Source organism: Bubalus bubalis, chromosome 12 (genome assembly GCF_019923935.1).
Source record: "Bubalus bubalis isolate 160015118507 breed Murrah chromosome 12, NDDB_SH_1, whole genome shotgun sequence".
In the NCBI taxonomy this organism is placed as follows: domain Eukaryota; kingdom Metazoa; phylum Chordata; class Mammalia; order Artiodactyla; family Bovidae; genus Bubalus; species Bubalus bubalis.
Window position 1 is genome coordinate 182,974 of NC_059168.1, and position 20,792 is coordinate 203,765.

At 46.2% G+C, this 20,792-nt stretch overlaps 1 protein-coding gene across 5 annotated transcripts in view; it reads right to left on the minus strand.

Moving 5' to 3' along the window:
* The window catches only part of FBLN7 (fibulin 7), a 57,474-nt gene that overhangs the window by 11,612 nt on the left and 25,070 nt on the right, over nt 1-20,792 (minus strand). For all 5 annotated transcript variants that reach the window (XM_044925562.2, XM_006065947.4, XM_025260572.3 and 2 more), the window contains exon 3: nt 15,412-15,582. In XM_044925562.2, coding sequence (XP_044781497.1) covers nt 15,412-15,582 — 171 coding nt within the window. The remainder of the gene's footprint in view (nt 1-15,411; nt 15,583-20,792) is intronic.

The following is a 20,792-nucleotide window of genomic DNA, read 5'->3' on the forward strand; positions in this document are numbered from 1 at the left end:
TGGGAGGCACTGAGCCTGGCTGTACTTGGCTGGTGTGGGTGAGGATAGGGTGGGGTGGGATGGAGTTGTTGACGGGATAGAGAAATGAAGAGATGCCCCATGACCCTGTGTGCTAGCACCTGTCTGGATCTTGTCACCCAGGATTTCCATTTCATAGACGGGCTCCATTCAGACTCGCATTTCTTATCTGGATTCGCTGCCAGGCGCTGCATGGCCCAGCTGGCACCCTCTGTGTCCTGATTTAAGTGCAGCCGTCGTTACATTCGAGTCCGTCCAAGCCGTGGCACTTAGTTGAGTGCATGGCGACTTCAGAACTGTAAAGAGGACTGACCTAAGTAGACATTTCTCTGAAGAAGACACAGATGGCCTACAGGAAAGTGAAAAGATGCTTGACATCACTAGTTATTAGAGAAACGCAAATTAAAACTACAATGAGATACCACCTCACACAGGTCAGAATGGCTATCATCAAGAAGTCTACAAACAGCCAGTGCTGGAGAGGGTGTGGAGAAAAGGGAACCCTCCTACACTGTTGGTAGGAATGTAAGCTGGTACAGCCACTATGGAGACCAGTATGGAGACTCTTCAAAAAACTAAAATTAGAACTACTATATGATCCAACAAACCCACTCCTGAGCATATATCCAGAAAAGATGGAAACTCTAAATCAAAAAGATACATGCACTCCAGTGTTCATAGTGGCACTGTAGCATCCATCAACAGACGAATGGATAAAGAAGATGTGGTGCATGTATACAGTGGACTATTACTCAACTACAAAGAAGGATGCCCAATTGCAGCAGCATGGACTGACCTAGAGATTACCATGCTAAATGAAGTCAGACAGAGAAAAACACCGTATGATATCACTTACATGTGGAATCTAACAAAATAATACAGATCAACTCATTTACAAAACAGACACAGGCTCACAGACATAGAAAACAAAATTATGGTTACTAAAGGGGAAAGGAGGGATAAATTAGGAGCATGAGATTAACAGATACTAGTTAGTATATAGGGCTTCCCTGGTGGCTCAGACGGTAAAGAATCCGCCTGAGTGCAGGAGACCTGGGTTCAATCCCTGGGTCAGGAAGATTCCCTGGAGAATGAAATGGCAACCCACTCCAGCATTCTTGCCTGGAGAATCCCATGGACAGAGGAGCCTGGAGGGCTGCAGTCCAGTTAGTGTATACAAAATAGATAAACAACAATGTCCTATGGTATAGCACAGGGAACTCTACTCAATATCTTATTATAACCTATGACAGAAAAGAATCTGAAAACTTTCAGATTCCAAATTACCTTGCTGCACACCTGAAACTAAAACAATATTATAAACCAACTACCCTTCAATTTATAAAAGGAGGACACTAACAGAGGCTGTGGAGAGGCTGGCAAGCCAAAAGCATGGATTATGATTCTCTTTTAATCTGTTTACTGAGCACTTGCTATTTTCCCAGAACTGAGCTAAATGTTCCACATGCATGATCTGATTTTTTCTTTTTTCTTTTTGTTTCCTGTGTTTTGTCATCTTGCTTCAAATTTTCCATTTCTTTAATCACCTCATTTCTAAGGCTTTCTGATTTTTACTTATGTTGTCCTTTCATCGTTTTTATATTTTTTAAATTTCTTTCCACTTGTTGGGAAGTACTAGGTCATGGTTTTCATCTTTTGTATGGGCATGTCTTTCTGGGATTTCTTCATTGACTGTAGAGAGTTTACTTTGTTTTCTTATAATAATTTGGACAGCATTTGGCAAGAGTCCTTTTCTGTTACTCATATTTAGGGGAAATAAGTTTGCCCATATAGCTTTTCTAACTTTCTGACTATTCATTGGAAGGACTGATGCTGAAGCTGAAGCTCCAATATTTTGGCCACCTGATGCAAAGAACCAACTTATTGGGAAAGACTCTGATGCTGGAAAAACATTGAAGGCAGGAGAAGAAGCAGAAGACAGAGGATGAGATGGTTGGATGGCATCACTGACTCAATGGACATGAGTTTGAGCAAACTCAGGGAGATAGTAAAGGACAAGGAAGCCTGGTGTGCTGCAGTCCATGGGGTTGCAAAGAGCTGGATATGACTTAGCAACTGAACAACAAGAACTTCCTGACAGCCTCTCCCTTTAGTTGTTTTTTAAGGCAGCTCATGCCTTCTCCGCTCCACTCTGTCCTCTCCTCTCTCACTTTTATCTGGACTATCTCTTTCATTTGCACCAACTTTCCTTGTTGGACTTAATTGGATTCTCTATCCATTAGAGAATGGACCTTTAAAGGTCTTGAGAAGTTTGAGAGATCCTTGGGGCCAGACTTTTCGAGCCACTGAAACTTCCTGTTGCAAAGATAAACCCCACATCTGAGACAACCAACCCAGAAATGCTGGTACTGTTCCATGTCCCCATACAATTATTGGATTTTCATGAAAAAGAAAAAACATTCTTTGGTCAGCCTTATGATAGAAATAACAGTTAAAACAGGAGATGTGAAAGAATATATTTAAGATATTCAAGAAAAGAAAATCTGAGACAGGTGTTTTATGTCCAACTGAACAGTCATTGTTGGTAATGCTGTGTAAGTTTTGAAAGTGTAAGAACTCAGGAACTGCCCTGTGAGTTCCTCTTGAGAAGTCTTCTGGACAGAGGTCAGGGTGAGGAGGGCAGTGATGCTCACCAAGGCTCAGCATCACAAAAGGAGAGATGGACCACAGGGGCTTCCTGGCAGAAGTGTGTACTTCCATGCTGCGCAAACGATAGAAACATCTCATCAGAATCAGGTCAAGCCTCTGGAGTAAGCTACCAGTTTATAAGAAATACAGAGACCAAAAACTTATAAACTTCCAGTCATAAGTACTAGGCATGTAATGTACAATATGAAGATTATGGTTAACACTGCTATGTAGTATATTTGAAAGTTGTTAAGGGAGTAAATCCCAAGGAAAAAAAAACCTATTTTTTTTTTATATTTGTATGAGATGATGGACATTAACTGAACTTACTGTGGTCATCTTTTCACAGTATATGAAAATCAAGTCATTATGCTGTACACCTTAAACTTACACAGTGCTATATGTCATTTTATTTCAGTGAAATTGGACCCCAAAAAAGAGAAATGCAGATCATGTTAAATAACCCCACAGGGATGCAGTGAGCAAAATCAAGGTTGTGGGAGGCTTCCCTGGTGGTCCAGCAGTTAAGAATCCACCCATCAATGCAGGGCACACGGGATTGATCCTAGTCCAGGAAGATCCTACATGCCACAAGGCAGCTAAGCCTGTGCACCTAGAGCCCACACTCTGCAACAGGAGAGGCCGCTGCAATGAGAAGCCTGCTCGCTGCAACTAGAGAAAGTCTGAGTGCACCCACGAAGACCCAGTACAACTAAAAAATAAATAAATAATTTTAAAAATTCAAGGTTGTGGGAAACAAGCCATCTTCTTCAACAGATAAACTTCAAAGGAATGGCAGACAGAGAGGAAGAGCAGTCTTCTTCAAGACGACTATGGATTAAAAGGTAGGAGACACAGCAACCAACCGTAATGTGCACAACTTATCTGCATCCTGGCTCAAAGTGTTAGAAATACGAGAGACACATGCAGAAACATTTACCCTGACTACAGATTTTAAGATATTAAAGGATTTGCTGTGTTGATAATTACTGGACTATGAGTACATGACGACCATTAAACTATTCTTTCTACTTCTGTGTATTTGAATTTTTCCATAATGGAAAAGCATTAAGATTGCTTGTCTTAATGAATGGATAAAGAAGATATGGTATATGGTATATATATATATATATGCTGTACTGTGCTAAGCCACTCCAAATTGTGTCCGACTCTTTGTGACCCTATGGACTGTAGCCCACCAGGCTCCTCTGTCCATGGCAGTCTCCAGGGAAGAATACTGGAATGGGTTGCCATGCCCTCCTCCAGGGGATCTTCCCAACTCAGGGATCGAACCTGAGTTGCCTGCATCTCCTGCATTGGCAACTGGGTTCTTTACCACTACCGCCACCTGGGAAGCCCATATATATATATGATATATGTATATATGTATACACACATATACAATGGAATACTGAAAGTAAGTGAAAAGTGTGTATCTGTATATATACAATGGAATATTGTGTGTGTGTGTTCAGTTCAGTTCTGTTCAGTCGCTCAGTCGTGTCTGACTCTTTGCAACCCCATGAACTGCAGTACACCCGACCTCCCTGTCCATTACCAACTCCTAGAGTTTACTCAAACTCATGTTCATTGAGTCGGTGATGCCATCCAACCATCTCATCCTCTGTCATCCCCTTCTCCTCCTGCCCTCAATCTTTCCCAGCATCAGGGTCTTTTCAAATGAGTCAGCTCTTTGCATCAGGTGGCCAAAGTATTGGAGTTTCAGCTTCAGAATCAGTCCTTCCAATGAACACTCAACACTGATCTCCTTTAGCATGGACTGGTTGGATCTCCTTTCAATCCAAGGGACTCTCAAGAGTCTTCTCCAACACCACAGTCCAAAAGCATCAATTCTTTGGTGCTCAGCTTTCTTTATAGTACAACTCTTACATCCCTACATGACTACTGGAAAAACCATAGCCTTGACTAGATGGACCTTTGTTGGCAAAGTAATGTCTCTGCTTTTGAATATGCTGTCTAGGTTGGTCAAAACTTTCCTTCCAAGGAGTCTTTTAATTTCACAGCTGCAGTCACCATCTGCAGTGATTTTGGAGCCCCAAAAAATAAAGTCAGCCACTGTTTCCGCTGTTTCCCCATCTATTTGCCATGAACTGATGGGACTGGATGCCATGATCTTAGTTTTCTGAATATTGAGCTTTAAGCCAACTTTTTCACTCTCCTCTTTCACTTTCATCAGGAAGCTCTTTAGTTCTTCCTCACCTTCTGCCATCTGTGGTGGTGTCATCTGCATATCTGAAGTTATTGATATTTCTTCCGGCAATCTTGATTCCAGCTTGTGCTTCCTCCAGCCCAGCGTTTCTCAGGATGCAGAAGTTAAATAAGCAGGGTGACAATATACAGCCTTGATGTACTCCTTTTCTGATTTGGAACCAGTCTGTTGTTCCAAGTCCAGTTCTAACTGTTGCTTCCTGATCTGCATACAGGTTTCTCAAGAGGCAGGTCAGGTGGTCTGGTATTTCCATCTCCTTCAGAATGTTCCACAGTTTATTGTGATCCACATAGTCAAAGGCTTTGGCATAGTGAATAAAGCAGAAACAGATGTTTTTCTGGAACTCTCTTGCTTTTTCGATGATCCAGCAGATGTTGGCAATTTGATCTGTGGTTCCTCTGCCTTTTCTAAAACCAGCTTGAACATCTGGAAGTTCACGGTTCACGTATTGCTGAAGCCTGGCTTGGAGAATTTTGAGCATTACTTTACTAGCATGTGAGATGAGTGCAATTGTGTGGTAGTTTGAGCATTCTTTGCCTTTCTTAGGGATTGGAATGAAAACTGACCTTTTCCAGTCCTGTGGCCACTGCTGAGTTTTCCAGATTTGTGTGTATGTGTGTATATATATAAATATTCTATTCAGATAAAAGTCAGAAGGAAATTGTTTTAAAATATAATCCCCCATTCATTCATTCAATCATTCAAACATTTGATAAATCAGCCAGCCAGTTGGTTTCACAGTAACCAAATATCAAGGGGCTACTCTATCAAAGGCAGCTCTTTCAGATGTTGTTTAAAGGTCTCTGAGGAAAGCCTCATGATCCAAAAGTAAGAGAACCAAAGCTTTGCTCTATCTATCTCAAGATAACCTTCCAGATACCAAATCTGGTGCAACACCTCGATTTCTGCAGTCTCCCTGTAGTCTGCCTCTGCAGGCTCTGCCTGCCTCCTTCACCCTCCTTTGTCTGGTTCTGAGCTGTGTCTTTTCTCTCTCTGCCCTCTCCTCTGGGTGCTCTGATCGCTGTCCTGGATTTAAGCAGCTCGCGGCAGTGCTCAATGGCTCAGTCACGTCTGACTCTTGTGCAGCCCCTCAGGACTGTAATCCACCAGGCTCCCAGTCAGTGGGATTTCCCAGGCAAGAATATGGGGGCTGGTTGCCATTTCCTTCTCCAGTGGATCTTCCTGGACCAGGGATCCAACCCACATCTCCTGCATTGGCCCGAGGATTCTTAACCACTGAGCCACCAGGGCAGCCCATTTAAGCACCATCATCACGCTAATGTAATTACTCCGAACTGCATCTGTGCGACCCTCCTTTGCCCTTGACTCTAGACTTTACATCCAACTGTTCACTTGGCTGTATTGAGAAAGGTAGTCTCTGGCCCCCCACTGGACCTGGCACCTGCCCTCAACATGAGATGAAGCATTCCTAGGGCCTGTGCTGGGTTTACCACCTCATGCGGCCATATATTTCCCTTCTTCCTGCTCCACAAGTGCTGTTCAGTCCTGCTGAGGTTGTATGCTGATGGCTCTCAGGTTCACCTGAAGCTCCAGTGTTTCAGATTCCTTGGTGAAGTGGGGAATCCTTCCACTGCACACGAGCAAGCTGCCCTGGGCAATCGCTACTGAGAGACCTGCCCACCCTGGGGGATGGACGCCCTTGGCTGGAACTGATCTTGCACTGTCCAGAAGCATGAAGATAGCGCTGCTTCATCCAGGGCCCGACCGCCTTGTATTTTCCTGGGTGACTCCAATATTAAGATGCAGTGGGCAGAGTGCTTAAAGCCTTCCTGAGACTGGTAACCAGGGCATGATGCTGGGTGTGATGGTCCCTGTGGGTTTAATGAATGGATCTCCACTGCAATGTCACACAGACATATTAATATAACCAAAATGGTATTCTGATCAACGACCTACACACAGGTTTAAAAAAAAAACATCCCCACCATTTACATCCCCACTAACAGGAAAAAGAATGAAATAATGCCATTTGCAGCAACATGGATGCACCTAGAAATGATCATACTAAGTGAAGTCAGTCATACAAAGACAAATATTACATGGTAACCCTTAAATGTGGAATCTAACTAAATATTAATAATACAAGTCAACTCACCTACAAAACAGAAACAGACTCAGACATCGAAAACAAAATTGTGGTTACAAAGGGGAGAGGTGTGCAGGTGGTGAATGAATTTGGAATTAGCAGATACATACTACTAAATATGGGCGTCCCCAGTGGCTCAGTGATAAAGAACCACCTGCCAATGCAGGAGACGCAGGTTCAATCCCTAGGTCAAGAAGATCCCCTGGAGAAGGAAAGGGCAACCCACTCCGGAATTCTTGTCTGGGAAATCCCATGGACAGAGGAGCCTGGCAGGCTACACAGTCCATGGGGTCGCAAAGAGTCAGGCACAACTCTAGAGACTAAACAAGAACAACAACCACTACTATATATATATATATATATATATATAATAAACAACAAAAATTTACTGTGTAGCACAGGGAAGTCTATTCAGTATCTTGTAATAACCTACAATGGAAAAGAATCTGAAGCTGTACATCTGAAACTAACATACTACTATAAATCAACTATAGTGAAATAAAAACAAGAACAACCAAAAATAAACCTACATCTGTTGCTGGGTCTTCATTGTCTCTGTCCATGGCGCCATGCACCCTGTCACCCCAGATGGAGTCTGGGAACCTTGCCCTCTTTTCCTGCTCACATCCCTAGTGGGATAAGTTCCATGATGCTGTCTCCCAGCTCACTTTCAATCTTCCCTGTCCTCTGTTCAATCTGGCCCCTGGACCTGCTGCTGCTGCTAAGTCACTGCAGTCATGTCCGACTCTGTGCAACCCCACAGACGGCAGCCCACCCAGATCTCCCGTCCCTGGGATTCTCCAGGCAAGAACACTGGAGTGGGTTGCCATTTCCTTCTCCAATGCATGAAAGTGAAAAGTGAAAGTGAAATCACTCAGTCGTGTCCGACTCCTAGTGACCCGGTGGACTGAAGCCTACCAGGCTCCTCCGTCCATGGGATTTTCCAGGCAAGAGTACTGGAGTGGGTTGCGATTGCCTTCTCCGCCTGGACCGGCTAAGAGCCACCTAAGTGGTTTCCCAGTGTCCATCTCTTCCAGTCATCTCCAATTCACTTCTACACAGCAACAGTGTGCCCATCAAATTAGTATAGCCCTCTTCTGAAACCTGGCTTATTTTCCCAGAACTACAACCTCCACCACCCACCCAGTCCTCAGGACTATAAGAGCTGGCTCAGGAATCTCTCTACCCAACCTCACTCGTTCTCAGCTCACACGCTGCTCCAGCAACAAGGTTCTATGTTTTACCTTGTCCTTTCCTCAAACATGCCAAATTCTTCCTTCCCTAAGCCTGTGCACGTGTTCCTCCCTCTTTCTAGGATGGCATCCTTCCCATGCCACCCACTAATAACCATCTTCACCTGGTTGGATCCTGCTCATCCTTTCAATCCCAGCATCATTTTCACTGCCTCACAGAGGCCCTCAGCTGTCCTCACCCCGTAGGAGGTTTTACTCCCAGTCCCTTGTTGTCGCGAAGTTGTGTCTCTTTGGCTCTTTGCAACCCCATGAACTGCAGCACGCCAGGCCTCCCTGTCCATCACTGACTCCCGGAGTCCACCCAAACCCATGTCCATTGAGTCAGTGATGCCATCCAACCATCTCATCCTCTGTCATCCCCTTCTCCTCCTGCCTTCAGTCTTTCCCAGTATCAGGGTCTTTTCCAATGAGTCGGCTCTCTTCATCAGGTGGTACTGGAGCTTCGGCTTCAGCATCAGTCCCTCCAGTGAATATTCAGGGCTGATGTCAGTCCTTTCAAAGCACTGACCACAGATGCTGATTTGCTTACTTTTGTGCTCAGTGACCTGTCTTGCCTCCATCTTGGAGTGTGAGCCCTACTCACACTCCAACTTGGGCAGCATCTGTTAGATTCAGCATTGAATCCCTAACATGATGCTTGGTGCACAGCCGGTACCCAGTGAAAACTGGTTGAATGAATGAAGGTTTAAAAAGAGGAGGATGGGCATGAAAAAAGTAAATTTCTTTTCCCCACCATGGTGGACAAGGGTGTTTATTCCTCTCGTGCTGTTTTTTGGTTACCCATGTTGTCCAAGGGACAAGGTCTGTGGTTATGATTTCCTCAGTTCAGGAAGCTTCAAATCTTAAAAATATGCTCTTCTGACTAAGAAGGGAAACAGGGAACTAATCCAGGAAGCTAAATGGCTGCTTTCCATTCTGGAGTTCCGGAGCCTACCTCTGCATTTTTAATGTGTAATTATGTGTCATCTGCTCTCATGCCAAGTTGGGTTCATCACCTTCCTTCAAGCGGTTGACTGGATGGGAGGCTGGGCAATTATTAAAGCACTCCCAAATTTTTCAGCGACACCGAGGTTTGGCATCTTGAGATTAGTTCCCTGTAAACAAGAAGATGATCTCCCCACTGTAGTCACACACAGAGTGACTACAAGACTCCTGAGAAGGTAAATGAAGTGTATAAGCAGTAGCCACTCGTGGGATTCTAGGGCCACTCTGAGGTGGGGAGAAGGGCCCGTTGGATTGTTGAACTCCAGCCCATGTCCTGTCCCCCCATCAACGCTGTCCCACCAAACAGCAGGTAGAAGCACTATTTCTCCTTTTTGACAGGTTTGAGTGGCACCCTTTTGAGGCTTTTACTGGAAATAGCATCCATTAGATAAACTCCTGCTGAGAACAGAAGTGTCGATCAAGCACCGTCCACTCTCTTGGGAAAGGGTCCTGCCCAGCAGCTGATGGGGCACCTTGGTTGTGACACCAGTGTTTCTGTTCCATCACCACCCAAGGGGGAGCTCCATGTCCAGTTTACACTTAAACCATAGGATGAAAGTGTTAGTTGCTCAGTTGTGTCCGACTTGTGACCCCATGGATTGTAGCCCACCAGGCTCCTCTGTCTGTGGAATTCTCCAGGCAAGAATACTGAAGTGGGTAGCCATTCCCTTCTCCAAGGGATCTTCCTGACCCAGGGATCGAACTCCATTGCAGGTGGACTCTTTACCATCTAAACCACCAGGGAAGCACCTAAGATGAAAAACATCCCTCTAAAATTTCAGCATGGACTAGCTGCCACCTCATTCCCTGAGCCAGTTCTTCTCAGGCTTTTAGATAATAATTGTGGCCCTCACAGAAGTCCAGGATGGGCTGCTGCAAGCCGTCCTCAGGCATGGAGGTCAAGGAAGAAGGACTGATGGTTGGGGAGGAGGCTGGGAGGACAGGGGAGACCAAGAACACACGGCGACTCTGGAATGAGCTGGGACGTTCAAGGTGGAGAATGAGAAGCACCGTGTTGGACAAGGGGAAAGGCCAGTAGACTTGCTGGCCATGCTGGGCAGTGGTCCTCCAGGGAGGATGAGCTCCACATCTCAGGAGAGGGGCCTGCTTGGTGGGACTGGGTGCCCTGATGTTTGTCAGGGCTGGCTCAGCCTTCCCAAAACATCAGTGCAGATGGAGGTGAGCATGACTAGTATGTCTCACCTGGTCATACCCTACTGCTGGCTTACAGTTTGCAGTCCTGATTGGCGAGGGTCCAATTGCATCAGTGCCTCAAAATGTTCAATATCCTTCCCGCTTCTGGCAGTGGCAAAAACCAGCGTTTTTAGTGTTTCTTAAAATTCAGTTAACATCACAATCATATGAAAAATGCAGATTTCCCAAGGCCTATCCATAACGATCTCACCCAACTCAGTAAACTTGTTGGGGCATCAGGACTTATGTTTTATAAGCTTTCTGGGTGATCCTGGAGCGCCTGAAAGTTTGGGATCCACAGCACACAGGCCATGATACAGTAAGACTCCATTTTCCACTAAGAGGGTTGGTCCTGCTGCAAGGAGGTGAGGTGCTATTATATAATTAATAGGTGTAAGCTCAGGAGGGCAGCTGGCAGACATACCCAGGATCCTCTGAGAAGGCACTATTTACAACAGCTAGGCCACAGAAGCAACCTAGATGCCCATCGACAAATGAATGGATATTACTCAGCCGTAAAAAAGAATTTGAGTCAGTTCCAGTGAGGTGGATGAATCTAGAGCCTGTTATACAGATTGAAGTAAATTAGAAAACAAATTTCATATATTAATGCATATATACATTAATATACATGCATAACATATGACACATATTTACGCTATGACATTGGGCTCCTATGGGTCCCAACTTTGTCAAGCAACAATGGATTCCTTTGCTCAAGCCACTTATGACTACATTCCTGAGCCTCCAGTGTTTCTTATTTATCTGCCTAAATATGCATTTTTTCAGCTCTCTTCTCTTATGAACCCATCTTTTCATTCAAACCAGATGATGCTCTCTGTAAATGTGTATCACAACTGAGGGCCAAATATGGATAAGACCTGAGCAAGAAAGAAAAATTCACACAAGGGTAGAATGTGCTTCTGTCCACAGCACTACCAGGAGAGCAGGGACTGGCCTCGTTCTTGTGAAGAACAACACGACAGCACTTGGTCCAAAGGAAGTGAGCATACAACCAACTGCCCCAACTCCAGCCCAGAGACATGGCCCAGAGACAAAGATGTGCGGAAAAGAAGACTTCATCAGCACTGCTGGTGGTGATGGGGAGGGGACTGTCATCCAGGTGTCCACGACAAGGGAACCAAGAGGTGAGATGCCCACACACCTCATGGAAGATGGAGTGGCCATCAGAGGCACCCAGTGCTCAGAGAAAGAAACCAACTGAGGTCTGTAACTCAATGCTAGTCTGACTCTTTGTGACCCCACGGACTATACAGTCCAAAGAATTCTCCAGGCCAGAATACTGGAGTGGGTAGCCATTCCCTTCTCCAGGGGATCTTCCCAACCCAGGGATCAAACCCAGGTCTCCTGCATTGCAGGCAGATTCTTTACCAGCTGAGCCAGCAGGGAAGCCCCAAGTTAGAAGTTCAGTTCAGTTGTTCAGTCGTGTCCGACTCTTTGCAACCCCATGAACCACAGCACGCCAGGCCTCCCTGTCTATCACCAACTCCCAGAGTCCACCCAAACTCATGTCCATTGAGTCGGTGATGCCATCCAACCATCTACCCTCCATTGTACCCTTCTCCTCCTGCCTTCAATCTTTCCCAGCATCAGAGTCTTTTCTAATAAGTCAGCTCTTCACATCAGGTGGCCAAAGTACTGGAGTTTCAGCTTCAACATCAGTCCTTCCAATAAACACCCAGGACTGATCTCCTTTAGGATGGACTGGTTGGATCTCCTTGCAGTCCAAGGGACTCTCAAGAGTCTTCTCCAACACCACAGTCCAAAAGCATCAATTCTTCAGCACTCAGCTTTCTTTATAGTCCAACTCTCACATCCACACATGACTACTGGAAAAACAATAGCCTTGACTAGATGGACCTTTGTTGGCAAAGTAATGTCTCTACTTTTTAATATGCTAACTACTTTCCTTCCAAGGAGTAAGCGTCTTTTAATTTCATGGCAGCAATAACCATCTGCAGTGATTTTGGAGCCCAAAAAGATAAAGTTAGCCACTGTTTCCACTGTTTCCCCATCTATTTGCCATGAAGTGATGGGACTGGATGCCATGATCTTAGTTTTCTGAATGTTGAATTTTAAGCCAACTTTTTCACTCTCCTCTTTCACTTTCATCAAGAGTTTAGTTCTTCTTTGCTTTCTGCCATAAGGGTGGTGTCATCTGCATATCTGAGGTTATTGATATTTCTCCCAGCAATCTTGATTTCAGCTTGTACTTCCTCCAGCCCAGTGCTTCTCATGATGTACTCTGCATAGAAGTTAAATAAGCAGGGTGACAATATACAGCCTTGACGTACTCCTTTTCTGATTTGGAACCAGTCTGTTGTTCCATGTCCAGTTCTAACTGTTGCTTCCTGACCTGCATACAGGTTTCTCAGGAGACGGGTCAGGTGGTCTGGTATTTCCATCTCCTTCAGAATTTTCCACAGTTTATTGTGAACCACACAGTCAAAGGCTTTGGCATAGTGAATAAAGCAGAAACAGATGTTTTTCTGGAGCTCTCTTGCTTTTTCGATGATCCAGCAGATGTTGGCAATTTGATCTGTGGTTCCTCTGCCTTTTCTAAAACCAGCTTGAACATCTGGAAGTTCACGGTTCACGTATTGCTGAAGCCCGGCTTGGAGAATTAGAAGTTAAAAGTACAGACACCCAAAGCAATGACAATGAAATGCTGCTGCAGTCCCACATCTGCCATAGCTGAGCACACATAAGGGGCTGATCCTGGATGGAGAGCCTTCAAGGTCAAGGCTAAGTCCAGATATTGGCATTTTCAGTGTTTGCAGGTCACATGGCTTGATTTCCTGGGTGGTTCCCAGATAACTCTGAGAGCTGATACCTATCATCAACCTTCAAACCATGGTTCTTTCCAGGAGATGGGAAATGGAAGTCTAGGTCCGTGAATATGGTTCCAGTTGCCCAGGGCCTGTCATATCAACCCGCTTTTGTCTTTAGAGATGGCCTGTTTTCCTGATGTTCATTTATATTTTCAAGTTATTCATGCACTAGAAGTCCTCTCCAAGCTACTCTTCACAATAAACTTACTGATATTTTTTTTTAATATTTATTTTTATTTATTTGGCTGCATAGAGTCTTAGTTGTGGCATGTGGGAACTAGTTCCCTGACCAGGGATCAAACCCAGCCCCCCTGTATCTTGGGCACAGAGTTTTAGCCACTGGACCACCAGGGAATTCCCTAAACTTACTGATATTTATGTAACATTTGCATTTTCCCCTTCAAAGCTTGGGCAAGTCATGGACATTCTGCCCCAGCAGAAGTCCCATGAATCTTGTTCTGAAAATGACTGGTATCCATGATATTTTGACCATATACTTTTTTTCTTTGACCATGCCAGTTGACATGTAGGATCTTAGTTCCTCATCCTGGGATCAAACCTGTGCCCTCTGAGGTGCAATCATGGAGTCTCAATCACGGGATGGCCAGGGAAGTCCTTGACCACATACTTTTGAAAAGCCAACAAATTATGTGTGCCATGGCTGATTTTCCTCTACCTCAAAAAAGTACTGTTTTCCATGAAAAGGTGCTCAACATCATTCATTATTAGAGAAATTCAAATCAAAACTGCAATGAAGTATCACCTCACACCTTCAGAAAGGCCATCATCAAAAAATCTACAAGCAATAAATGCTGGAGAGGGTGTGAAGAAAAAGGCACCCTCTTGCACTGGTGGTGAGAATGTAAACTGATACAGCCACTAGGAGAACAGTATGGAAATTATTTTCAAAAACTAGGAATAAAACTACATTATGACCCAGCAACCCTGCTACTGGACATATAGGCTGAGAAAGCCATAATTGAAAAAGACACGTGTACCCCAATGTTCACAGGAGCACTATTTACAATAGCTAGGACATGGAAGCAGCCTTGATGTCCATCAGCGGATGAATGGATAAAGAAGGTGCGGTGCATATACACAATGGAATGTTACTCAGCCACAAAAAGGAATGCATTTGAGTCAGTTCCAATGAGATGGATGGCTTGTTATACAGAGTGAAGTAAATCAGAAAGAGAAAAACACAATTCATATATTAAAGCATATATATGGAATCTAGAAAATTGGTACTGATGAACCTATTTGCAGGACAGGCGTAAAAATGAAGATTTACAGAACAGACTTTGGACACAGTGGGGGAAGGAGAGGATGGGATGCATTGAGAGAGGAGCACAGACGCATATCCGCTACATGTCAAACAGAGAGCCGGTGGGGAGCTGCTGTGTAGCACAGGAGCTCAGCCTGGTGCTCTGTGACAACCGTGAGGGGTGGGAAGCCATGAGAGGCAGCGGGGAGGTTCAGGAGGGGAGGGACATATGCGTACTTGTGGCTGATTCATGTTGTTGTATGGAAGAAGCCAACACAATATTGTAAAGCAATTATCCTCCAATTAAAAAAAAAAGTACTGTTTTCAAGATTAGCACAGAGGAAAAAGAAGCCTTTTCATGCGTCCTTCTCAGCTAAATGGTTTCTCCTGCAGCCTGTCTACACCAAGCCCCAATGCAGTCACAAGGGACACCTGAGAAATTTCCTCAGCGTATCGATCACCCAGAACCTCGCCATCAAACTGCAGCCCCAGAGCAAGGCAGTCCAGATAAGGAACATCTCTCCGAAGTATCTCCCCTGGCCCCTCCCCAATCCACAGAAGGCTTCTTGCCCCAGCTCTGGGATGAGAGCATATGTCAATCAGTTCAGCTTGTCCTTTAGCTGTGTGACCTTGGGCAAATTCCTTCACCTCTCTATGCATCCATTTCCCTATAGGTAAAACAGGACTAAATCATTGAGAGGGTCTGGCAAGGGATTCTGGAGATAGAGGCCAGCCCAGGCCAGGCATGGAGTGAGTCATCAGACAGCCTGGCTGTGGCTCTGTGTTGAAAAATCAGGGAGAAAGTGTCCCCTGGAATGACCCCTCCCATCCAGCAGGCCCCTGGGAAGGAGGGACTGTACCTTTACAGCGGGGTTGCTCCCCCGTCCAGGTGCCGTTGGGAAGACACACCACACTGCTGGGCCCAACCAGCCGGAAGCCAGGATTGCAAGTAAAATGGACTTCGTGATCCACTAAGTACTTGCTTCCAAACTTTCTGCCATCCAGAGGGGCATTCAGAGCAGGGCAGGAAACTGTAAGGAAGAAACGAAGGCCCACAAGCATTTAGACATCATTCTAGATTACAATCTATAAGGAAGGCTGAGTGCAGACTGATGCTTTGGAATTACGGTGCTAGAGAAGACTCTTGAGAGTCCCTTGGACATCAAAGAGATCAAACCAGTCAGTCCTAAAGGAAATCAATCCTGAATATTCATGATGCTGAAGCTGAAGCTCCAGGTCTTTGGCCATTTGATGCGAAGAACCAACTCACTATAAAAGGCCCTGATGCTGGGAAAGATTGAGGGCAGGAGGACAAGGGGGCAACAGAGGATGAGATGGCTGGATGGCGTCACCGACTCGATGGACATGAATTTGAGCAACCTTCGGCAGATAGTGAAGGACAGGGAAGCCTGGCGTGCTGCAGACCATGGGTTTGCAAAAAGCCAGACAAGACTGAGTGACTGAAGAGCAACAACTGGATTACAGTGGGCTTCCCCAGTGGTTCAGCTGAAAGAATCTGCCTGCCAACGCAGGAGATGCGGATTTGATCCTGGGTTGGGAATATCCCCTGAAGAAGGAATTGGCAACACACTCTAGTATTCTTGCCTGGGAAATCCCACAGACAGAGGAGCCTGGAGGGCTACAGACATAGGGTCACAAAAGAATCAGACACGACTTAGTGACTAAACAACAACAAACTGGATCACAAGCTTCTCACCCTCAGCACCCTCAGGCTGAGCGCCTGCTACAAGCTGTGCACTGGGCTCCACTTCCTATTTTTTATTACATTTTTTGGCTGCACCACAAAGCTTGCAGGGTCTTAGTTCCCCGATAAATGATCTAACTCAAGCCCTTGGCAGTGACAGCTCGGAGGCCTAGCCACTGGACTGGCAGGGAAGTCCTTGGACTGCACATTCAAAATACTACCTGTCACTAAATACTCAAAGCACTCTCGGGCACAGGTAATGCATGCCCACTTGGTGACAGATGAGGAGATGGTGGCTCAGACACACTCTCGTGTGCAGGGCCTGGCACTGTGGGAGGGTGGGAGCTGGGACCCCTGCAGGGCCCACTTGCTCCTTCTGCTCTCTCAGAGCCCCAGCTCCCCAGGGTCTCCTTGGTTCTCCCAGACAGGCCATTTACAGCCCCATCTCCAGGCCCTGGTTTTTGCCCTTTTCTCTGCCTAGAATGTTTTCTCCCCCAGGACTGCCCATCTCTGGCGGCTTCTCACTATCTAGGTCTTGACTTGAATGCCCACCGCCTTCCAGGGTATTCTCTGACCATCATGATCCACTAAGATTCCTCCCCTGCCCATGACCTCATTTGACTTTCTTATAATGTTTGTAACGGTTGGCATTTCTTATCGACATGTTTGTTTGTACATTTGATGTCAGTCTACCCCTCAGAAGTTCCAGGGGGGCAGAGACCTCACCTGACCTCCTGTCCCATGTGTATCCCCGTCACCAGCGTGTAGTGAAAACCTGGTAAATAATTCTTGACCAAATGAGTGAATGAAAAATTGTTTATTGTATTCTTACTGTCTGCCAGGCACCCTGTTAGGAGTTTGAGACAATTAGTGAACAAACAGATGAAACTCAGCTCTCGGGAAGCCTCCTTCCATCAGGGAAGACACTCGACAAGCAAGATCCACAAGCAAATGGCAGAGTGTAACAAGAGGTGACAAGTGCCATGTAGAAAATAAAGTAGGGAATAGCATAGGGGAAGCCAGAGGAGGGGTGTATTTTGGGTATAGTGGTCAGGGGAGAGCTCCTTGGGACAAAGAGCTGAAGAAGCTAAAGGCATGACCATGCAGGTATCCAAGGAAGATAGAGGGATCAAGTCAGTGCAAAGGCCGTGAGATAGGCATGTGCCTGGCAAGTCTAAGGAATGTCCGGGAGACCACCACGACTGCAGTGGCATGAACAAGTGGACAGCAACTGGGCATGAAGACAGAGAGGCAATAGGGAGTGAGAGACAGCCGTGTCACGTGGCATCCCAGAGGAGACAAAAGGCCGCGTAACTTGCTCTTGGTGTGCAACGGGGCTGGAGAGGGGAGGCGGTCCCTGTTCCTCCCCAACCTGCAGCCAAGCTCCACTCATGGTCCACGCTGGTCTAAAGGAAGGCTGCCCCAAGTTAGGACAGCTTGGGTTCAGATTTGTCTGAGCTGGAAATTCGGAGTCACTTCTAACTCGTTTTTAAGGTAAGATCCAAATGGCATTTGTAAAAGTACTTTCAGGGTTTTAGACAGATGAAAACAAAGCTGTTGCTTCAGCTGTGTAGGCTGTAGTTTGTGATGGAGAACAGCTCAGCATCTACTAGGAGGACAGCATCTGCCCACACATCGCTCCAGGGGCGGGGGAGCAGCCACTTGCATCTCTGCCCCATATCCCCACCCCCGTGTCCTGGGAGAAGAGTGGGAGCTGGTTCACTCCCTGAGGACTCTCAGTGCCCTTTGGGTCCTGGAGAACGTTTGACAATTGACACGTGACCTTCTGTTAGTGAACTTCCAAGTGAGCACCCACGGTAATGACCTTGTGAGCAGAAAGCCAGGCGAACCCACATCCCAACACTTGGGCACCCCCAGCTCGCTGCTTCAGTCCCTGCAAGTCCACAACTTTATATTTCTCTTTGAAAAATCTCCTACTCTATTGTGCTGAAGAGGATTCAAAATGCTTTGGGGGAAAGGAGTAGGGTCTCTCTGGGGAAGAGACATCTTTAAAACCCTCAAAGAAAACTTAGCCGCTGGAGCAACTCACAGGCAAATGGTATGAGAATGGATGGAATCATATCTCCACATGGCTCCATAATGCAAGGATCAAACCTGAGTCTCCTGCATTGCGGCAGATTGTTTACCATTTGAGCTACCTGAGCAGGCCCCCATACATGTCATCAGACTTAGTGAATGGATGTGCATGCAAAGGTGCTGCAGTCGTGTCCGACTCTTTGTGACCCCATGGACCGTAGCACGGCAGGCTCCTCTGTCCATGGGACTCTTTTGGCAAGAATACTGCAGTGGGTTGCTGTACCCTCCTCCAGGGCATCTTCCCAATCCTGGGATCGAATCCACATCTCTTGTGCCTCCTGCATTGGCAGGTGGTTCTTTACCAAGAGCACCACCTGGGAAGTCCCAATGAATGGATACAGATTCAATAAAAATCAATTTTCAGGCATTTCCCAAATAGTAGCCAAAGGATTCTGTTGGGTGGGAAGACATGCCCCTTGGCTGGTTCATTTCATCATGATCGTCTCTTGGTGAGCCTACAGGGCCTCCACCATCCCAGAGGATGTAACGTGTAAGAAAGAGCTCAGCAGGAAATCAATCCTGGCGATCTAGGGACGTTATTGGAATGAGGCTGCGGAGATAAGTCCTAAAGCTGATGGACTGTAAAGTTTTCAGGAAAGAAAGGCTGGGAAAATAGGAGGGAGATACTCAGAAATAAACCGGAAAGAAGGCCAAGAATTCTCCGGGACTGGAAATTATTCTTCCTGACTCCCAAGCAAATGCCCTTTTAAAAAAAAGAAAAGGTAATTTTCCTTCTGCCTGCAGTGTGATCTGGGGCAAGCCTCTAGCTTCCCCTGGGCACCTGTCAGCGCCCTTTACCCTGCAAGGCGGTGCTGACAGCTGCCCGCCCCCATGTCCAACGCACGAGAAGACAAAATGCATGGCAGCGATTCTTTAAAAAGAGAATTGGCCACTTTTTTTTTTTAAGGTGTGTCCTGTGGGATCCTGGTTCCCTGATCCTGAACCCATGACCGTAGTGCAGAGTCTTAACCACTAGACCACCAGGAATGTCCCAAGAATTGGCCACTTTAAAAAGGTCTCACATAGCTCAGGAAAGAAAGACCTTGAACCCAGCAGCAAGAGGATTAGTAATTTAACCATAGCTATGTTTCTTTTTAAATATATATATATATATATATATATATATATATATATACACATATATATGTATTTATTTGGCTGTGCTGGGTCTTAGTTGCAGTACATAGGATCTTCAGTCTTGGCTACGGCATGAAGGATCTTTTTTTCAGTTGTGGGATCCAGTTCCCTGACCAGGGATCGATCCCTGGTCCCCTGCATTGGGAACACAGTCTTAGTCACTGGACTACCAGGGAAAACCCTTACCTTTTTTTTCTGTATTCATGGACAGGGACCTCAAAGATGGGCAGGGCAGTTGTAGAAATTCCCTTCTGCAGGTTTTTCTTGGAAACTCCCAGAAACCCACAGGCACTCTGATCCCATGAAAACAGGAAGGACCAGTGCGGTTGAGCCTCAGCAGTGAACAAAATCCCCAGAACAGAACCCACTATCACTAACTCACGTTTCTTGGCCTCAATTTCCACATCTGCAGCTGAAAGGAGGGATGCCACGCTGGGACAAGCCTCAGCGAAGGCCACAGCCTCTCGGCACCTTGGAAAGTGTGAGGCATTTGGCCACCAGGTCCAGCTCTGCACCCGTGCAGCCAAAGAAAACAGGAGTTGACTCAGGGCTGTGGAGACTCTAGATTTGCTACCAGAGTCTGCAAAGGTAGAAAATCCAACCCAGGAAATTCATCTCACACCACCAAGGAGGCCCTTGAGAAAGGCATCTTAAGTGAGTGAAGACGTCAGATATTCCTCAGGCTGAGGACTTAAACAAATATACGACAACCCACTGCCCCACCCAACCCCCACAACCCTGTGTGCATGTAAGCAAAAGTGTTAGTCCATCAGTCATGTCTGACTTTTGCAACCCCATGTATTGAAGCCCAACAGGCTCCTCTGTCGATGAGATTCTCCAGGCAAGAATACTGAAGTGGGTTGCCACACCTTCCTCCAGGAGATCTTCCCAACCCAGGGATCAAACCAGGTCTCCCAAATTGCAGGCAGATCCTTTACTGCCTGAGCCACCAGGGAAGGCAAGAATACTGAAGTAGGTAGCCGTTCCCTTCTCCAAGGGAATCTTCCCAACCCAGGGATTGTTCCCAGGTCTCCCATATTGCAGGCAGATTCTTCACCGCATGAGCCACCAGAGTCGTCATGACTTAAACAAACATACAACAGGCTCCCTGACCCCTGTCACCCTGAAGAGAGGCCAGAAGAAATGCAGCCTCCCATGCCAGGCCTTGACAGCGTGCAATCCATTACTGGGAGAACCGGGAAAGGCCCAGTGTCTGTCAGAGTCCTACCCCAGGGGAAGGGGTCTGGGGGCAGGGGGGAGGGCAGCAGAGACAAATGCAAATTGCCCTCAGCAGCCCCTCCA